Raw genomic sequence first — 17500 nt, forward strand, 5'->3', positions numbered from 1 at the left:
ATATTTGAGCATTGCACCCTTTCTCTATGGCGTTTATTTGTCCTCTCTCTACACGCCCCCAAGTAAATTCTTTTATGCAAATTTGGCTGACATTATGTTTATGGAATTAGTATTGTATGTGGGCTGCCATATTCATTAAATTCTCCTGTCGCAGTTGAGAAAAGCTCGAAACAAGGAAGCAGGGTTAAAGAACTTGCTGGGAGAGACACAAGCTCAGCTTCAGGTGAGAAAACTGTTTGGCTTATTTATATTTTTAGAGCGGTTTTCAAATGAATGTCGTAAAACCAAAACCAAAGTAATTACTTTGGCCAATCAAAAAGGACGGAGACAATCAAGTAAACCAATCAAAAATTTGGTTTATCAACGGAGTTGATAATGTAAATTGACCACCGTACAGAGATTCTAAAAGCTGACGTTTCGAGCGTTAGCCCTTCGTCAGAGCGAATGGATTCGCTCTGACGAAGGGCTAACGCTCGAAACGTCAGCTTTTAGAATCTCTGTACGGTGGTCAATTTACATTATCAACTCCGTTGATAAACCAAATTTTTGTATACTACTTCCCCACCGACGCAGCACCACAGTTTCTTTAGAAACTACCCCTTCAAACCAATCAAAACTCGAGCTAATTACACGTAGCTGATAGCCGACACAAAGCGCGGGAAAATGTGCACGCGCAAGCCACGATTGGTTTTGTCTCACATCTGATTACTTGGAAAAGTAGCGCGAGAACTGTGAACCAATCACTGAGTGAAGTAATGCAAAACGAAAGTAATTCGCTAATTACTTTCGACACTCAATTGAAAACCGCTCTAACAGAAGTTGACGATAGGTAAGCGATGGGCCTCTTCTAATGAGTGGTCCGTAGTGCTGATATCGATTCCAACCTTCCCCATTTCAAATTGCCATTGTTCCCGAAACCCCCAGGAAGACTCTGGAAGAAGATGAATTTAGATTTTGTCCAAACTTGTCAAATAGTTTTGTTTCTCAGGAAAATTTGGTTTTATCAAACGTGTTGATAAAGGTCGAATTACCAACGTGAACAATTTGGAAAGCTGACGTTTCTAGCGTTAGTCCTTCGTCAGAGCGAATGGAGGAATTGTGGCCGTTGTTGGTTTTTATGCGGGTTTGTTTCTCTACGAGAATCTTCTGCTGTTAATTTTCGGATATGGCCAAAACGTTTCTCATCTTTTGTTAACAGTCAGTGGCAACTGTGTTGATAGAGCTTGGCTCGCCTTTTTATTTCAGCGCACCTCTCACCAAAGCCATGCGCAGCAGGCTAAGCTGCAGGAGTTAGAAAATGAGATCGATGGGTTGAGAAGAGCTTTGAAAGAAGCCGAAACTGAAGCTCTGAAGGTGAGCCACAGAGTTTACCTGATGGATTACGGGAGGTTTGCCCAAAAGTTTGGATTAAGGGTTGACGAATTCGCTCATCAATACCCCGGACTGGCAGAAGAAACGGTACTCTCTTTCCATTAGCACTTCCCGTACTTCCCGATATTCAGCCAAATGAGATGACTCGGGGTTGGCAATATTGCCCCGTTTACAAGATCAAAGTTAACTGGGCTTGAAACTAGGGAGTCAGAAAAGGCAATTGCATCGGTCAGTAACATCAAATTATACTGAGCGCTGTCGTACTTTTGGGATTATTCCTTTTTTGCGTTTTCTCGGCTTTAGAGTATTGCCTATATAAGAGTCATACTTCTCGGAGCTACGACTAACACAGTTTTTGTCCGATTCAGCTCAAATATACAGGAATATTGTAACACAGTTCGATGTAAAAAACGGTGTCGGCGTTTTTGAATTGTTTGACGTGTTTGGATTTTATACCTCACTTTGCCTAACTTCTCGGTCAAAAACACTATTTTCAAACAACAGAGAACTTTTTTGGATTCAAAACCACATTCAAGGAGCATTCAGATGATATCTATTTTATTCTCGTACATAAAGACTGGCGACATAAGAACGTTTTAAGAAAATGAAACCTCGAAACTATGACAAGACCTGAAGTTAGACTTCTGCAAATGAATACTCGGATTCTTTCCTAGTATCTTCGTGTGGCCATCAGGGTAAAAAAAAACATCCCATCAATATGCAATAACTAAGACGTCTTTAGAGAACCCCCTTGGCTGGTCTCCGTGATGTCGTTCTACCGTTCAAGTGGATGCTTCTTTGTTTCCCAACAGGATAAGCTTAATAAGGAATTGGAAGCAGCCCACGCGGAACGCATGAAAATGGCAATAGAAGCGGCGGCCGACAAACAACTGGCTGAGGCCCAACAACAGGTATTGTTACATTTTTACCGATAGAAACAAAATGTACTCGTTTCCAACTGTATAAGTTACTCAGATAGAGTAGTAAGTAGCAGATGTGTCCTATCACTTTGCGGTCTTGCCCCCAGCACAGTCACAAATGGATTTATTTTTAGATACACTTTGCGCGCGAAACAAACAAAGGGCCGCCAATTTCAACCAATTAGAAAAATCCATGTCACGCGTGACTATATCATATCATATCATATATCTTAATTTACCTTCGGGTTTTCGAGTTGCTTGGTGTAGCTAGTATCTCCGAGCATTTACTCTCCCATCTCCCACAGAAGACAGACAACAACATGCCATACTCTTTGCGACAAGTATGTGGGTTCTTTAACGTCCCACAGGGAACTTATGAACATCAAAGATATTTGTGAGACGGGGTCTACGGTTTATCGTCCTTATCCGAGAAGACTAAAGAGTCTAACTATTTGCAGACGCCATTACAAATGGAGCACTTTCTCCTCAGACAGCCCGGTGCTCAACCAAATGAGCCACCGGTGCGCGGTGCGCGGGAAACTGCCTTCTTCTGCCATGTTTTTTTCAGGGACATGACGACTAATTTTCGCGGGAACGAATATTCTAAAAATAGACTCATTTGTGACTGTGCTGGGGAGCCCACCCATGCAATAACAACAACACTCTTATCTAATTTACACTCTTGATGCACGACGAGTGTCCCGTTGCTCTTCTCCCCAAATAGGCCATTTCCGAGTTCAAGTCTGCCTCCTCTTCAAAGCGAGTCTAAGTGCAAAGTTTTTCTTATGCAAATTAGTTTTCATTCATATGTAAAGTAGTACTAATTACCATCACAAAAACTTCGCACTTAGACTCGCTTTGAAGAGGAGGCAGACATGAACTCGGAAATGGCCTATTCAACAACATACGTGTCTGGGAATACAGACAATTAACGTCAGAAATTAAAGTGTCCCCTAAACTCCGATAAAAGTAAAGATAAACCGTTGCATCTCCCCTCAACAAAAAAATAACGCTAATCCCTTACGCTTACGGGACGGAACGGATTACATACCTGAACCTGAGGTCATTTACCAAATGAAAAAACAAATAGGTAGCAAATTGGGCGTGAATCAGATTACTTGCATTTCCGAACGTAAATAGTTGAGCACAGGTCCTACTAGCACCTTCCGGTGTTGAGAACAAGTGCATATTGATCAACGGACAGTTTGCTACTTAGGGCGTTTCCGGGGGTGATTCCGTAGACGCGCAGTTTGTTGGGTGGTAACCTTATTAATAAGGTGCGATTGGTGTACCGAAATGGTTCCATTACGTGTGAGACATGCTTTTCCACAATAAGCGGGAAAACCGCTGAAAAGTATGCAATTTTCCATATGTCCATGAGGGGCGGTCCGGCATAGCATGACAAAAGTAAATTGCGCTTTCTTGTGGAATATGCGCTTTTCTCTCTCTCTTTTTTATCCATAATCTTCAGTTTGCTTACATACCTGATGTCAACCCTGTCGTAGCTGGACTGTCATTACTAATGAGAGTTTATCGGCGTGGATTAAAGCTACGTTAGCAACCATTGGAGTACAAATACCTGGGAAAAACACGCGGGAAAATGAAAACGCGCCAGCCGGGAGAGCGATGTGATTCTCTTCCGATTTGGTTTTTTGTCTCTCTCGCGCCGCTCTTATTTACGATCCGCGCTGTCTTTTCGCGAACGCTTTTAACGCCGGTCTTTTGGACGTGGTTTGTAGAGTGTAAGCCTCGCTTTTTCAGTGGTATTTGTAATGTTTTTTCCTCCTTTAGATATCTTCATTGCAGTCGTTACTGGCTGACAAGGATAGGCAGCTACAGGAACAGTTAACACAAGGAACACAGAATGCATCTGATATTGGTAGGAATTCTAACTCCGTAATGTTCTTTTTTATCGCAAGAAGTGCAAGTTTCGCTTGCGGAGTTCGCACTGGACATGGAGAACCGGGAAAGTTTACTTCCCTGTAAATACGTATTGGGATGGAAAGTAGGGAAACTTTTTTCATAGGCAGTAAGTGGTTGGAGTTTTAAGATTAACAGCTCAAGGTTAGAAAAGGGGAAAATAGAACTTTGTACAGTACAAAAAACCGCGCACCGGTGGCTCAGTTGGTTGAGCACCGGGCTGCCATGTCGTGAGTTCGACTCTGGCCGGACCAACACTCACGGTCTTTAAATAACTGAGGAGAAAGTGCTGCGTTTGTAATTACATCCGCAAATGGTTAGACTTTCAAGTCTTCTCGGATAAGGACGATAAGCCGGAGGTCCCGTCTCACAAATAACTTCCATGTTCATTAGTTCCCTGTGAGACGTTAAAAAACCCACACACTATTCGAGAAGAGTAGGGGATGAAGTTCCCGGTGTTGTGGCTGTCCTCTGTGTGTATATGGCTGGGTGGGTATAGCAGGTCCACATCAGCTGAATAGCTGCCATAACTTCAACCTGTTCAAAGAAATAAATAACAAACAAATAACAAATTTGAAATCGATTTAGTTTTTCTTGAACTTGTCCATTAATAAATGGTAAGACTTGAAACTCATACCCTTGTCTCAGACAATGGACGTTTTTTGGTTTTATCCATAGCTGCTCAGCGAGCTGAGATTCGAAACCTCGCGTCAGCTTTGGCCGAACAAAACGACGAACTGGAGAGACTTAATGACGATCTCACACAAATGTCCAGAGGCCCAGTTCACACACAGTATTTGCATAATCCAGGTCAGTTCTTAAAAGCAGTCTTTATCCTTAAGTATCGAAAGAAATTGAACTTTTTAGACATGGTAGCCCATTCACCTCGAAGACTGGTGTCCGTAGGGCCCTTGCATCAGAACTTTATCAACTCGAATTTTATAATTTATATTGAAATCCATGTCTAAAATCCATTTACTAACCTTAATGTTTAAAGATTACCCACTAAAATATTTTTTATAAGTTTCTTTGGTTAACTAAAGACATAAATTGTAAGTGAAAGGGCTGGTCTTATTGAGCTGTATAAGCGTGTAGATGACTTGTTTTTATGGTTATAGATCCCAGTCTGACGGCTTTAGCCGGCGAAGTCGAAGCTTTAAGAGCAGCTCTTTCACAAAAGGAACAGCAAGTAGCGAATCTGACCAGTCCAATCCATGTTCCGGTGCATCCACCGTTTGCTTCTACCTTAGTAACCACACCTGGCCTGATGCCCACCCAACCTCCCGTTCCTCAAATGACTATCTCCGGTTTAGCAACCACGCCTGGAGTAGTACCATCTCAGGCCTACTTTCCACAGTTTACGACGTCCGCGTTAGCAACCACGCCTGTTTTAGTTCCGTCACATACCTACGTTCCAGTTGTCGCAACTTCCAGTATGGCGACCACGCCTGCTGCTGTATTTACGCAAACATACGTCCCATCTGCGGTCCCTGGTCCAGCACAAGAGGTGGTGAGTGGGACCACTGCCACGCGGACAGTTCCAGCCGTCTCCACACTGGTGACGAGTCCCGGTAGTCCATCAAGTCCGGAGCAAGTCCATCATCATCATCATCATTATGTTTCTCGTAAAAGTCCTCGAGGTAGGATTTCTAAGCTTTTTTGACTCGGAAACGCCGCCATTATTTAGTGACCTCTTAACCAGAAATCAGTTAGAATCGGAAAAGTGGTCCGAAGACAGGCTTCCTTTAACAATAATAATTAAGTATCAATGGATTTACCACTAGAGCACTAATTCTCAGTTTTCACATGGCGTCACGGCCACCATGTTGGAGCCCCTAAACAAAGAAACGGCAGCCATTTTGGAGCCCCGACGAAATCCTCCGGAAATTTAACTCTATTATTATACAAACGTTGTCTTTTGTTTTCGTTGAAAAGCGTGGCTGTTGATCACGTGAGTGAAAACCAATAATTGGGGACACTAATGAAATTAACTCAAATCAGAAACCCATAAGGGTTGAAACGTGTAACGCGCGTTCACAGCTTCCGAATATTCAGTGCGAACTGATTGGTTGAATGTTTCAGTGCTAAGTACCATATTTGGAAACCTCTCGCTCTTGTTGTTCCAAATATGGTACTTAACAAATTGAATATTCAGAAGCTTGTTTCCTAGCACACAAGGGGCCGTTACACGTTTCAACCCTTATGGGTTTCTGCTCAAATCAAATAATCAAAGATTGGTTTTTGTGAAGATGGGAAAACCGGAGTACCCGGAGAAAAACCTCTCGGTGCAAAGTAGAGAACCAACAAACTCAACCCACATATGACGCCCAGTCGAGGAATCGAACCCGGGCCACATTGGTGGGAGGCGAGTGCTCTCACCACTGCGCCATCCTTTGGCCTCTTGTTGTACAGTATTTCAAATGTTGCATTAATCACCGAGTAAAAGCTAGCAGTCAATCAGTTATTGTATATTATCATATGACTAGCTCCGTGAATGGCGCAAGATGAACCAAATCCCACGCTGTGATTGGTTACCCGAGCGAGCAAGATGGAGCTATCTTGCCCGCTCGGGATTTCTCGATTTTTTGGTGTTTTATCCCATATAATGAATCCTTTATTGACCAAGCTTGTTCGGTCAAGATGGCTGGATATTGGCCTCGTTCTTTTTTTGCGTGTTTATGGACTGAGATGAAAACACGAAAAAAAAGAACTTGGCCAATATCCAGCCATCTTGACCGAACAAGCTTGGTCAATAACCGATATATATCACTTCCCTCTGATCAGGTTCAAGATGGCTTACCAGACTGCAATAGGTACTCCCATATTTAAGAAAAGCCAGTCATGACACTGAGTGTCACTTCATCCATGACGATACGACTAGAAATTTTAACCATTTGCAGCTTCCAAGGCAACGTTTATTCCTCGGAACCCGCCACCTCCAGCATGGTACTGAATCCCGCGTATTTTACTAATACAGTAAACATTTTGTTTTCCGATAGGCGTGAGGAAACCCAAAGCCGTGACATTGACAACGTCCACACACCTCTCACCAGAGCTGTTAAGTGCTTCCACATTGACCCCGCCTGTCTCATCCGTTCGTCATCATCATCACCATTATGATGACGTCAGCAGTCAGGATGGCGACGCAGCAAGAAGGAAAAAGCGAAAATCCAAGAAACGACAGCGGGACGTTTTGTTCTGCAATTTTCCGAATCACGAAGGCTTAGTAAGTCAAATAGAAATTCATCCAAAATTCAATGGTCAACTCCTTTAGAGCAGACCAGAGCAGGTAGATATGCGCAACCATATCCAATCAAACCCATTTAGCTATGTTGTGAAAAGGAAAGGAAAGAAACTTTATTTAAGTGTCTAATCTTCTAGCGCTGTAGAGCACTAATCGGGGACACTGTAAATTGAAATTAACAAGTTAACGCAAATCAAATCAAATTTGGTTTTTGAGGAGAGGGGAAAACCGGAGTGCTCGAAGAAAAACCTCTCGGAGCAGAGAAGAGAACCAACAAACTCAACCCACATATGACCCCGAGCCTGGGAATCGAACCCGAGCCACATTGGTGGTGGGAGGCGAGTGCTCTCACCAATGCGCCAACCCTGTACCCCGGATGACTCTAAAACTCGAACCATGTTTGGCAAGTCAAGGTTGAACTTCTCTCCGAAATCAGGTGGACACGGAGTCGGGGTTAATGATGCTAACTTAAATTTATAAAGCTATACAATTAATTGCCCAACCGGCGTTTCGACACTCCTGTCTAATATATTCATCAGCGTAAATCTAGTTTTGAAGCTTTGGATCGTGAAGTGTGCATTTTTTCATCTTCAAATCAGAGAGGCATCAAACCATCAATGTTGCTAAACGAATGGCTCATCCATTTAAAGGCGTGTGCATCGACTAATAATGCATTTAACGTTGCGAAAGTAGAGCAGAGCACTTAAAAACAGCTGAAAGTGCTCGAGAGTGGCCTCTTCGACGCTCTCGAGCTCGCCGAACTTGTCGCGTACATCGCAATTCGATTTACGCACGTTTGAGAATGAAACAGCTCTCAAATGAGACTGCGTTTTAGAAACGTTCAACGCGTATTCTCTTGAAACGCCTGTTTTTAGATCTCACTTGAAACTAACAACCATTAATTTTAGCCCGTGTATTGGTCATTTGACTGATTCCACTCTTAAAATTTCATTCTCTGCTATGCAACGGACACTTATTCGTCCAACGTTCCGTTCGGAATTAGTGGCTGGAAGGTTAGGGGGTCTTTCTGTGTACACCCCTGTTGAAACCAAGCATGATTTTCTACCCATTTCATACCAAAACCAAAAAGTAATTCACTTTTTACGAATTTCATTCGATGGCTTACAACTGACATTTTTTTGCTTCCAATGTCCTTTTAGGAATACGAGGCTGGAAGGTTAGAGGGTCTTTTGTCTTCATCTCTGCAGGCACAGAAATTTCAGGTACTGTTACCGAATCAACTTTATATCTGTTTGGAAATTTGATTTGTTCTTCATCTTCAATAAAAGTGTTTCCTTCGCAAGATTTGCCTTTTTAGCTCCTCGCATTTCCATTTCCAATCAGATTGCAGGATTTGTTGAATTTCGCCCGCACGCGAACTGAGAAAAAAATAAAACATGTTATCTTCACGTGTGAAGATATCATGTTTTCGCACGAAAGCTCACTTGGTATTTCAAGTTGGTGTTTATATAATAATAGGGTATATATCCTGTTCAGCGGATTAGCTAAGCGTTCAATAGATTCTTTTTTTGTGAGGAGGGTGGGAGGGGGGGGGGGGGGAGAGGGGAGGGGCGATGGTTGAACGAGGTGTGCCTGAAATGGGTGTGCGTTTAATTACCATTGTTGTATTTATTGATTTAACCTCACGTCAGTCAAAGGCTAAAGATAAGCAATTTTTAATTCACTTACTTTCCAACTGTCGAATTCGTAACTTATACCTCAACGTTCGTTTCTCGATGATAAACGACATCGTCATCTCTGAGTTTAGTATATTTTTAGGTCGTACAATGTTAGCAAAGTGGGAATATCAAATCATGTCGGTCATATAGGCCTTTCTATCTAGAATGTCAGAGAAAGCCTATGGTAAACACCTTCGTCTTGATGCCTGCTTGTTTCCGTTGCGAAAAGGAAAGGTATTTTGATTAGTATTTCCTTTCAGGTCAAAGCTGCCAAGTTTGGCACTTAAAGGCATAATTGCTTGAATATTGTCTAATTTCAGGACAGTCGCGATTCGCTGCGAATGGATTTAAAAGACCTTGAAAATGAGGTGAGCTAATTAAACTGTCAAACGGCTAGTTACTGTGCCGCTTTTATTTGTGGCCTATTCGCGTTAAATCCTCCATTCTGTTTTTTATCTCCTTTGTAATTGTCTTTTGCTAACCCGGTAAATTCGTTTATTAATTTATTAATTTCGATGTAAACACTCCTAATATATGACCTAGACGGTTTCAGGGTCTTTTTTGGCGGGCAATTAAGGCGATCTTGTTCCAAAACTATACTCCCAACTAATTAAGTCTCCCTAACTTGTTACAACCTTAACTAACACGTGTCTTAAAATTTCAAGGTCGAAACTTCCTTGAAGCGAAGAGCGGCTTCAAAGCTAAGCCGAAATAAACGACATTCGCTGGACGGCAATTTAGCGGTAAGTTGTAATTTTAATGAAAGACGACTTGTTTAAATTGATCACATCTTGCTGTTGCGCCAAACCTACTCTTTGCTAGCGTGAGCATGACAGGTGTTTTCGATTTAAGATGTCTTTTTGGTTTGTTAGGAGGAAAACGGTTATAGATGAGGTAATTGAGAATTGGCGTTGAAGTCAAATTCCTGCGTTGTCGTTCACTTATGTAAACTTAATGTTATTTTGCAGTCACCATTTGAAACACTCATTTTCTTGTAATTTCATTTCGTATTTTACACTGTAAACCATACGAGCAACTACTTTTTGAATAGACTTTATAATGGCACTCCGACTAGATAATATTTTTGACATAAGCTTGTAAACTATTAAGTCTTCACAGAATCAACGACTTGACTGACTCGACTTTGTGCTAATTGTTTTTATTATTTTAGCGTCTTCAAGATCATCTCTTGACTGTTGTAGATCACAAGTCTCGCTTATCGTCGTCCAGCTTAACTAATTAACTTTCTCTCAATCCTCTTACAAGAAAATTTAGTTTACATATGATGGACAAGTGTCCCAAAAACGGAACTACTGGTAGATCAAGTTCTTCTGTCAATTTTACCATTCTCCTTCTTTCTCTGGCCACTGTTTACGAAACGATGATTTTCGTGTGAAAACGTTTTGAGACATTTAATTTTCCTCACTTTCCTTTGCTTTTTAACTTCGAACTGTTCTTATGCATTCCTATATATCGAGTATAACAAACAATTTTTTTAACGATCCCGTTGAAAAAGTAAACATTTTTATTTCAAAGCAAAGTGGATTTGAATAAATTGAAGTAGCGAGAAATTAACGGCTTCGAAAAAATCACAGTACTAATTTACGAAATGAGTGTGCCTCTTTTATGCAACTCTTTGAAGTTTTTTATATCTTAAGCCAAAAAGGCTCAGGTATTACCGAAATATGATCAATTTTAAGTAAACGTGTTTGGAAACATATAGGGAGGACGAAATTAAAGCTAATGAAACAAACAACGATAGACTGCGGTAAGAGAGTTCACTGAGGAAGCCTTAACACGAGTCTCATTTACACTTGCATGTGTTTGTTTCTTGTCGCACACTTGTCAAATTTTTGGCCACTGTGTTTTGTACCCTTTAGTCAATTTTTCCTTGGCAAGTGCTCTAGCCGATATGGGACAGCGGATATAATTGGCAATTCCCTTAAAGGTTATGTTGCACAAGTCGTCGGTTAGCGATGTTCCGTTAAAAATTAGAAAGATCTGCCAGCAGGGGCCCGTTTCTCGAAAGTCCCGAAACTTTACGAGCCATTTTCGGGTATGACAATTTCCTTTGTATCTCAAGAACGGAGAGGATTTAAATCGTCAAACTTCACGGTCATTTTGCTTTTTGCTACCTTGAAAACGTGTTAAAAGATCAGCTTTCCAAAACAAGCGGATAGCAGTTTCACAAATGGCTTTTCGAGCCCGAAAAGTTTTCGAAACTTTCGAGAAACGGGCCCCTGGCATCGCATTTACTTGAAACGGCAAACGCGAGTGCTGGATTACCCCCCTTGTCACAAATCGTGAGAGTTTCTTTTATTCTTACTTCTCTCTCTTTATTTTGGAATTAACAAATCGAACGTGGTTCAGCGTTGTCTGTACTCTAATCGACAACGATATTCGTCATCACAGTGGTCATTGAAAATGTTGTGGACTCACGAGGCGCAGCAAGTTTTGACCACTGTGATGACGAATATCGTTGTCGATAAGAGTACAGACAACGCTGAACCACTCGATTTGTTTTTTTACTACAATATTCAACGCCAAAGAAAGTGTTTATTTCAGACCAAAATCATGACACAAAGAAAGAGCAAACCTTGTCTATAACTTTCTCGCAATATGATTGGTTGATTTCCCAAAATGAGCGTTCCTGATTGACTATTACATTGCGTGACAAATAGACCTTATTTATTCACAATGGCCGCCATGTTGGATTTGCTATTATCATGCAAATTAGCTACACACTTCTGAGGGGGCAAACAACACAAGTTCGAGAGGTTGTAACGAACATCTTAGCCACACAGATGATTTGTTCGACGTTCATTGAATGTTTATCACTAAGTAGTAAAATGGAATGATTACGCAAATTATTTCTATGTTTTTTTGTAGTGAAAAATGAGCATATAACGAAGTAGAAAGTCAAAATGTCAAAGGCAAGATATAAAATTATTATAAAAGGTACTAAATTCTAAATTCTAAAATGTACTTTTAGCAATGTTATTTCAATATTTTGACGAGCAGATTTTCCGCGATTTGCCTTTTTTCCAATGTTTGCCCCCCAGCATAACACGTGGCTAATTTACATGACAATTTGTAAACCAACATGGCGGCTATCGTGAATAAGGCCCATTGACGCAAGCAGCGTTGCCTAGACTCTACGCGACAACGGCAAATTAGCCAATCAGATTGCGAGATTATAAGCGATTGTGGTAAAAAGGTATTCGATATCTGTAGGTAACGGGCAAGAAATGAGATAAAATCAAGGAAGTGTTTTTGATTATTTGGCAAAACTCACATTTATCCTGCTGTTTGCCGTAAACGCGATCTAAATCTTTCTACTGCCTTGGCAAGAGAAAGGACGCAGCTCTTTACAACCTCTAATTTCATCGGATACCTTTAGGACGCAGCTCTATTGTTTTTAGAGGTAGGGTCCATTGTTTCTTTTGGATCGTTTTTTGTGTCCGTTTTCTGAACCAATCGCGAGAGCCGTTGTAATGGCTGCGTACTGACCCTTGGCAATTCCATGGGAGGACTGCTTTACATTTACAACTATCTTTGAAGAGACCATATTTATTTTATGTATTAGATTGTTGCTTTCGTGGGAACTTGTGGCGTCCATTACGCGGACGAGATTCAAAACCAAACTTGTTTCGAGAGCTCTTATTTAGCTCGAGCACTCTTGAGACAATTTCGGAAAGAAAGACCTCTGAATGTTCACTTCACCCTTCAGGAATCATGATGGCCACGTAAGATTAAGGCTGGCCTTCTGATGACAAGTGAAGCCTTATGCAAATAGAAACGCCTTTTAAGAATGAGAAAACTTTGGGCTGAGTTGTCGGACGCAAGATAAATGCTTATTCTGGCTAGCGGTGTTGTGGGCCTTGGAGCGCGCGAGCGACGAAGATGGTCTCTATCTTTCCCGCTCACTCGCGTGTATCAAGATACCCAATGTAAAGGTAAACCGCTAGTGTAAGTGCGCTGGGTTAGCCCTACGATAGATATTATCCCTTCGCTGCACAGACTGTTTTAGCTCTTCAGGATCAGAAAGCCAGTCTTTTCTTAATCGCCTTACATGGTCAACAGAAAAATAATAGAATTGTGAGTTCTTCCTAATTTTTCGTACAAAAAGAGATTTATCGTATTTTCTTTTATAAGTTAAGAAAGAAAACGTAATTTTATGAAAGATTTTAAATAAAATTTACCGACAAATCAAGTTGTGTTTTGTGTTTTTCTTCATTTCCTTGTGGGGCGTCTAAGGTGGGCTGGCCTTTTGATGACTTCTCTTTTTTCCCATCGCATTCAGATCAGAGCATTGCTGGGTGCGCTCATATGCATTTAACCCATCTAATGCGACACTCCTTGATAAAAGTGTTATTTTTTATCTTTCGGTACTTACAACTCAGGAAAAAAAATACCCCACCGAACGGTTTGTCTTTACCTGAACGTAACTGAGGACTGTTTAACCTCTCCCAGTGCCGATGATACCTTTGACGTAAGGCTTCATGGAGAGAGGCAATTTTGACGACTCGACTAAAAAATCCTATTGTTACTTGGTAGGAGTCCGACCTACGATCTTCGAAATTTGCTTCAAGGCAGCAAGGATTGTATTCATCCCGCCACCATTAGGTACACTATCTCCTCCGTGTAACTTACTATCAACTCCCCCGCCAAAATAGACCAGGTTCTCAGATTTTGCTGATTCTGCAGTAAAGGTCTTTACAAGAAAATAATAGTATTTTTAGTTCGTGAAGCGTCATAGTTATTGGAGTTTGATGGTATTGTTTCCTGGTGGCGAGATGAACGTAAGGCGTATGCTCAGGCAGGAGCTTATTTGGCTCAGCAGTAAGGGCTTCTAAACATTGCAATCTTTCAGGTTTGACCGGTTTAAAGGAACTGGTTTTCACCAATATTGATGGTAAGATGTGGTTAACTCTTGTCGCTAAAATAACTTTCTGAAAATTCTTTATTTATTTTCCTACCGTGTCATGCTTTGATTGCGGCTTACTCCGTGCAACAGTTTATCCTGCTGCATTTGACTATGAAGCGATTTCTAGATCAGTCTAAGAATTCCATGAAAATTGACTGTTTCGTCAACCCCCGCCTGATCAACGTCCTTCAAGTTGAACAAAACGTTTTCCCGATATTTCGACGTTTTCTTTGTAAAAACCTTAACGGCATTTTTATATTTATATTCAACGCAGCCACTGAACAAAAGAAGTTTCACCTAAACGTCCAACCCAGGCTCTCTGTCGCTCTCCTTCTCTTGTCGTCGAAAAGGAGGGAGAGGCTGGGTTCAAGGTTCCTTTCACTACACTCTAAATCTCTGATTGACACATAAATAACAACAGGTGACATGACGACTTAAATGGCTATACTACTTCAGCCCTTTATCAGGTTCTCAGAGTTGGCAAAGCTTAAACACCTTATGCCAAAAGTTTTAGTATTCTTTTGTTTGATTGCAAATTGGCCCTTTCGGTCTCGTTCAAGGTTAAAGATTCCGAGTTTGAATTTTACGTTTGAAAGCGAGGCCAAAAGAGCCAATTTGCAAGGAAACAAAAGAATACTAAAATGGCCTCCATTTTGGAATAAGGTGTATGTCATTCCATTTCAAAAGTACTGAACGCTTGTGTGAAGGAACACACCTCGACACATGTATTTGAAAGTCGTACTCGTTATAGCCTAGTTGGCCTCAAGTATGCTATTTGCTACCCTAAAATTTCCGAAAACGAACCTGTCTTTAAGTGTACGCCTCATCTATTTTTCTATTTTTTAGAGTAATGTTTGTAGTAAATCATTTTCCATCAGGCTGGTAGCGAGCGAGTCTTTATCATGAAAGCTATAGACGAAGAAGTCGAAGAAGAGGGAGAAAACTTTCCGATAAAATATCTTCAACAGAGGCAAGTGATCAATTTTTAATTCAAACCGGAGTAAAGAATCCAACAACCTCAGGAAACGATGTCATCATTGTTCCTTAGGGTATTTTTTGCATGAATCGGACGAGTCGGTAAATTTGATCCATTGCCAAACTGGCCAACGTTAATTAAAACTTTTCAGTGATGTCCTTCGCTCGTCGTTTTTGTGGTTTGTTTGGAAATTCAATGATAGTTTCAAATAAGCTAACAATTTGTTCCTGGTGGTGCGGTTCCTTTACAATCGAACTTGGAACCTTCAATAGTTCGTTAACGGCGATATTTGTTGTAAATTCATTCTGCAATGGAGAGAAGTCCCTACGACGTGACAATGACAATAATGATTACGGTTATAAATTATGAAGTGGTTGAATTTAAATTTCTGACGTGTTTGCAGTTCGGGACCAGGGATGGAGTCTACAAACCAAATGAAGAATTTTACCCAGGAGGTACACTGGGACAAGAGACTGAGTGACCTGGCCCGAGTGGAAAGTATTATTGACGAAAGAAAGGCGGAGTTAAAAGAGGTGGATGCTGTGTTAACTGAACGCAGACGCCAACTGGAGGAAATCTTTCAAAGGGTAAATAAATACATAAATAAATAAATACTTAACTGACAAACACTAATTGGGGATTTTCGAGGCCAGTGAAATACAATCAACGAAACTACAAGACAGAAGAACATCAAGGACTGTTAAGAATCCCAACCGAGCGGAGGCAGACCAGTTGGCTATTTTCAAGTGCAGTGGAGAAGTTGAACCAGGGACTACCAGGATCAAATTCAACTCCTGGCCAGAACGCGTCTTGAACCCGGCATCTCCGGATTACAAAGAAATCTTCCTAACCATTAGGCCGCACTGCGGCCGCACTGTGCTGATTTTGTCGCCCCGTTTGTTCTTGTTGTTTCTTCTTTAAATTCTTCAAAAAAAGCTTGGCGATAAAACTTCTCATGTTATTGTACAATATAAGTGGGAGCAGGAGCCCGTGACTAGGACCGAAAAACTTGTCACCGCATTTTTACAGACGGATCTATTTCTAGACTACCTTTTTCGCAAACGAAGATAGGCCGTTCCGGTTTGATGGTGCTATGACGTCAAGCTAGTTGCTTGTGATTGGTCATCGGGCTCCTGTGGGAGTCTCATTGGTGGAAAATTCGATCTAAAAATAAATCGGTCTGTGAAAACGGCGTGACAGGAAGATAGGGCTGTTGTTCGTGAATATGCCAGTTAGAGTCCAACTTAGCAAAACTCGAAAAGAAATGCGAGTGTTTCCGACAGGATTCGATCTTATGGTCGTCGCACGTCCTTTTATTTTCGCGCAAACTATCTTATTGTTTTTATTAGGTAGATGACGGATGTTCGTTGAGCAAACAATTATTGATGTCCATAATATTCGCTCAGTATAAATGACTAGTATTTACAAAGCTAAAAATTTTAAACAAGTAAAGAAGAAGATGGCTTAACGCCGAAAACATTCGGTCTTTTACTTTTTAAAAATTTTTAGTCTTGTAAATACTAGTCAAACAGTGATTATTTTGCAATTCCTTTAACAGGCCAATTTTTGAAAGTGGATTCTACTTCTTTTGGCCCTTTGATTTTACTCTATAAAATATCTGTTATCTTTTGAATTTTTATGGTCATGTTACGTCTTGCTCTTTAGTGCAATCTAGCCGAAGGACGATTGAGACGAGCAGAAGAGGATGCTGGGGTTATTGAACAAAGGGCAGCGGAGACCTCGGTCGAGTTAATTCGGGCGGGAAATCAACTGATCAGTCTGGAGATCAAAGAAAAATCATTGAATGATCGCCAGGACCATATAAATAAGGTACTGTAGACGGATTGGAAAGCGAACTTGTGTTTGTTTTCGTGAAAAGTTAGTAGTATCAACTATATTATTATCATCAGTATCATCATAATCTCAGGCTGGAATGCAGAGGTTGCGGCCGCCATTTCCTTCGTTACACTTGGTATGGTGGTAGTTCGAGAACTTCCATCTACGGGAGATAGGGAGTGGCCATTGCTATGGTACTCCCTGTCTCCCGTAGATGGAAGTTCTCTAACTACCACCCAACGTTTTCCAATGATTAGGGGTTGGAGCATGGGGTAACGCAACCTTACGTTTCGGATGCTTTGGGGTGTCCCTATGATGTCTCTCCTAAATTATCCTTTTCTTTATTGTTACTGACGTATTTTAATGATGAACGATGTTAGTTACTATATGTTATATTTAAGCAATAGAGGACTTTTTCCGTGTTTACCTAGCCTCATCTAAGGGGAGTTGGGAGAATTCGATATTGGTTTTTTACTTCTTGATTGAACAGATTTTCTTGATACACGCTCATATTTCCTACCAGCCAATCAAAACGCGCGTCTGACAACACATAATCAATGAAAATTCGTGTGATGTCACAGCCGTGTTTATTGACCAATGAAAGTGCGCATACTATCCTAATTATTT

The 17500-nt window shown here is 41.0% G+C and overlaps 1 protein-coding gene across 1 annotated transcript in view; it reads left to right on the plus strand.

Annotated features, from left to right (window-relative positions):
- The window catches only part of LOC137993206 (centriolin-like), a 68557-nt gene that overhangs the window by 24586 nt on the left and 26471 nt on the right, over positions 1-17500 (plus strand). The window contains exons 24-36 of the mRNA XM_068838913.1: positions 155-223; positions 1246-1353; positions 2184-2282; positions 4083-4170; positions 4890-5021; positions 5330-5851; positions 7211-7437; positions 8616-8678; positions 9455-9502; positions 9800-9877; positions 14940-15031; positions 15441-15624; positions 16703-16867. Of these exons, the coding sequence (XP_068695014.1) occupies positions 155-223; positions 1246-1353; positions 2184-2282; positions 4083-4170; positions 4890-5021; positions 5330-5851; positions 7211-7437; positions 8616-8678; positions 9455-9502; positions 9800-9877; positions 14940-15031; positions 15441-15624; positions 16703-16867 (1875 nt within the window). The remainder of the gene's footprint in view (positions 1-154; positions 224-1245; positions 1354-2183; positions 2283-4082; positions 4171-4889; positions 5022-5329; positions 5852-7210; positions 7438-8615; positions 8679-9454; positions 9503-9799; positions 9878-14939; positions 15032-15440; positions 15625-16702; positions 16868-17500) is intronic.

The sequence above is a fragment of the Montipora foliosa genome, chromosome 2, assembly GCF_036669935.1.
Source record: "Montipora foliosa isolate CH-2021 chromosome 2, ASM3666993v2, whole genome shotgun sequence".
NCBI lineage: Eukaryota > Metazoa > Cnidaria > Anthozoa > Scleractinia > Acroporidae > Montipora > Montipora foliosa.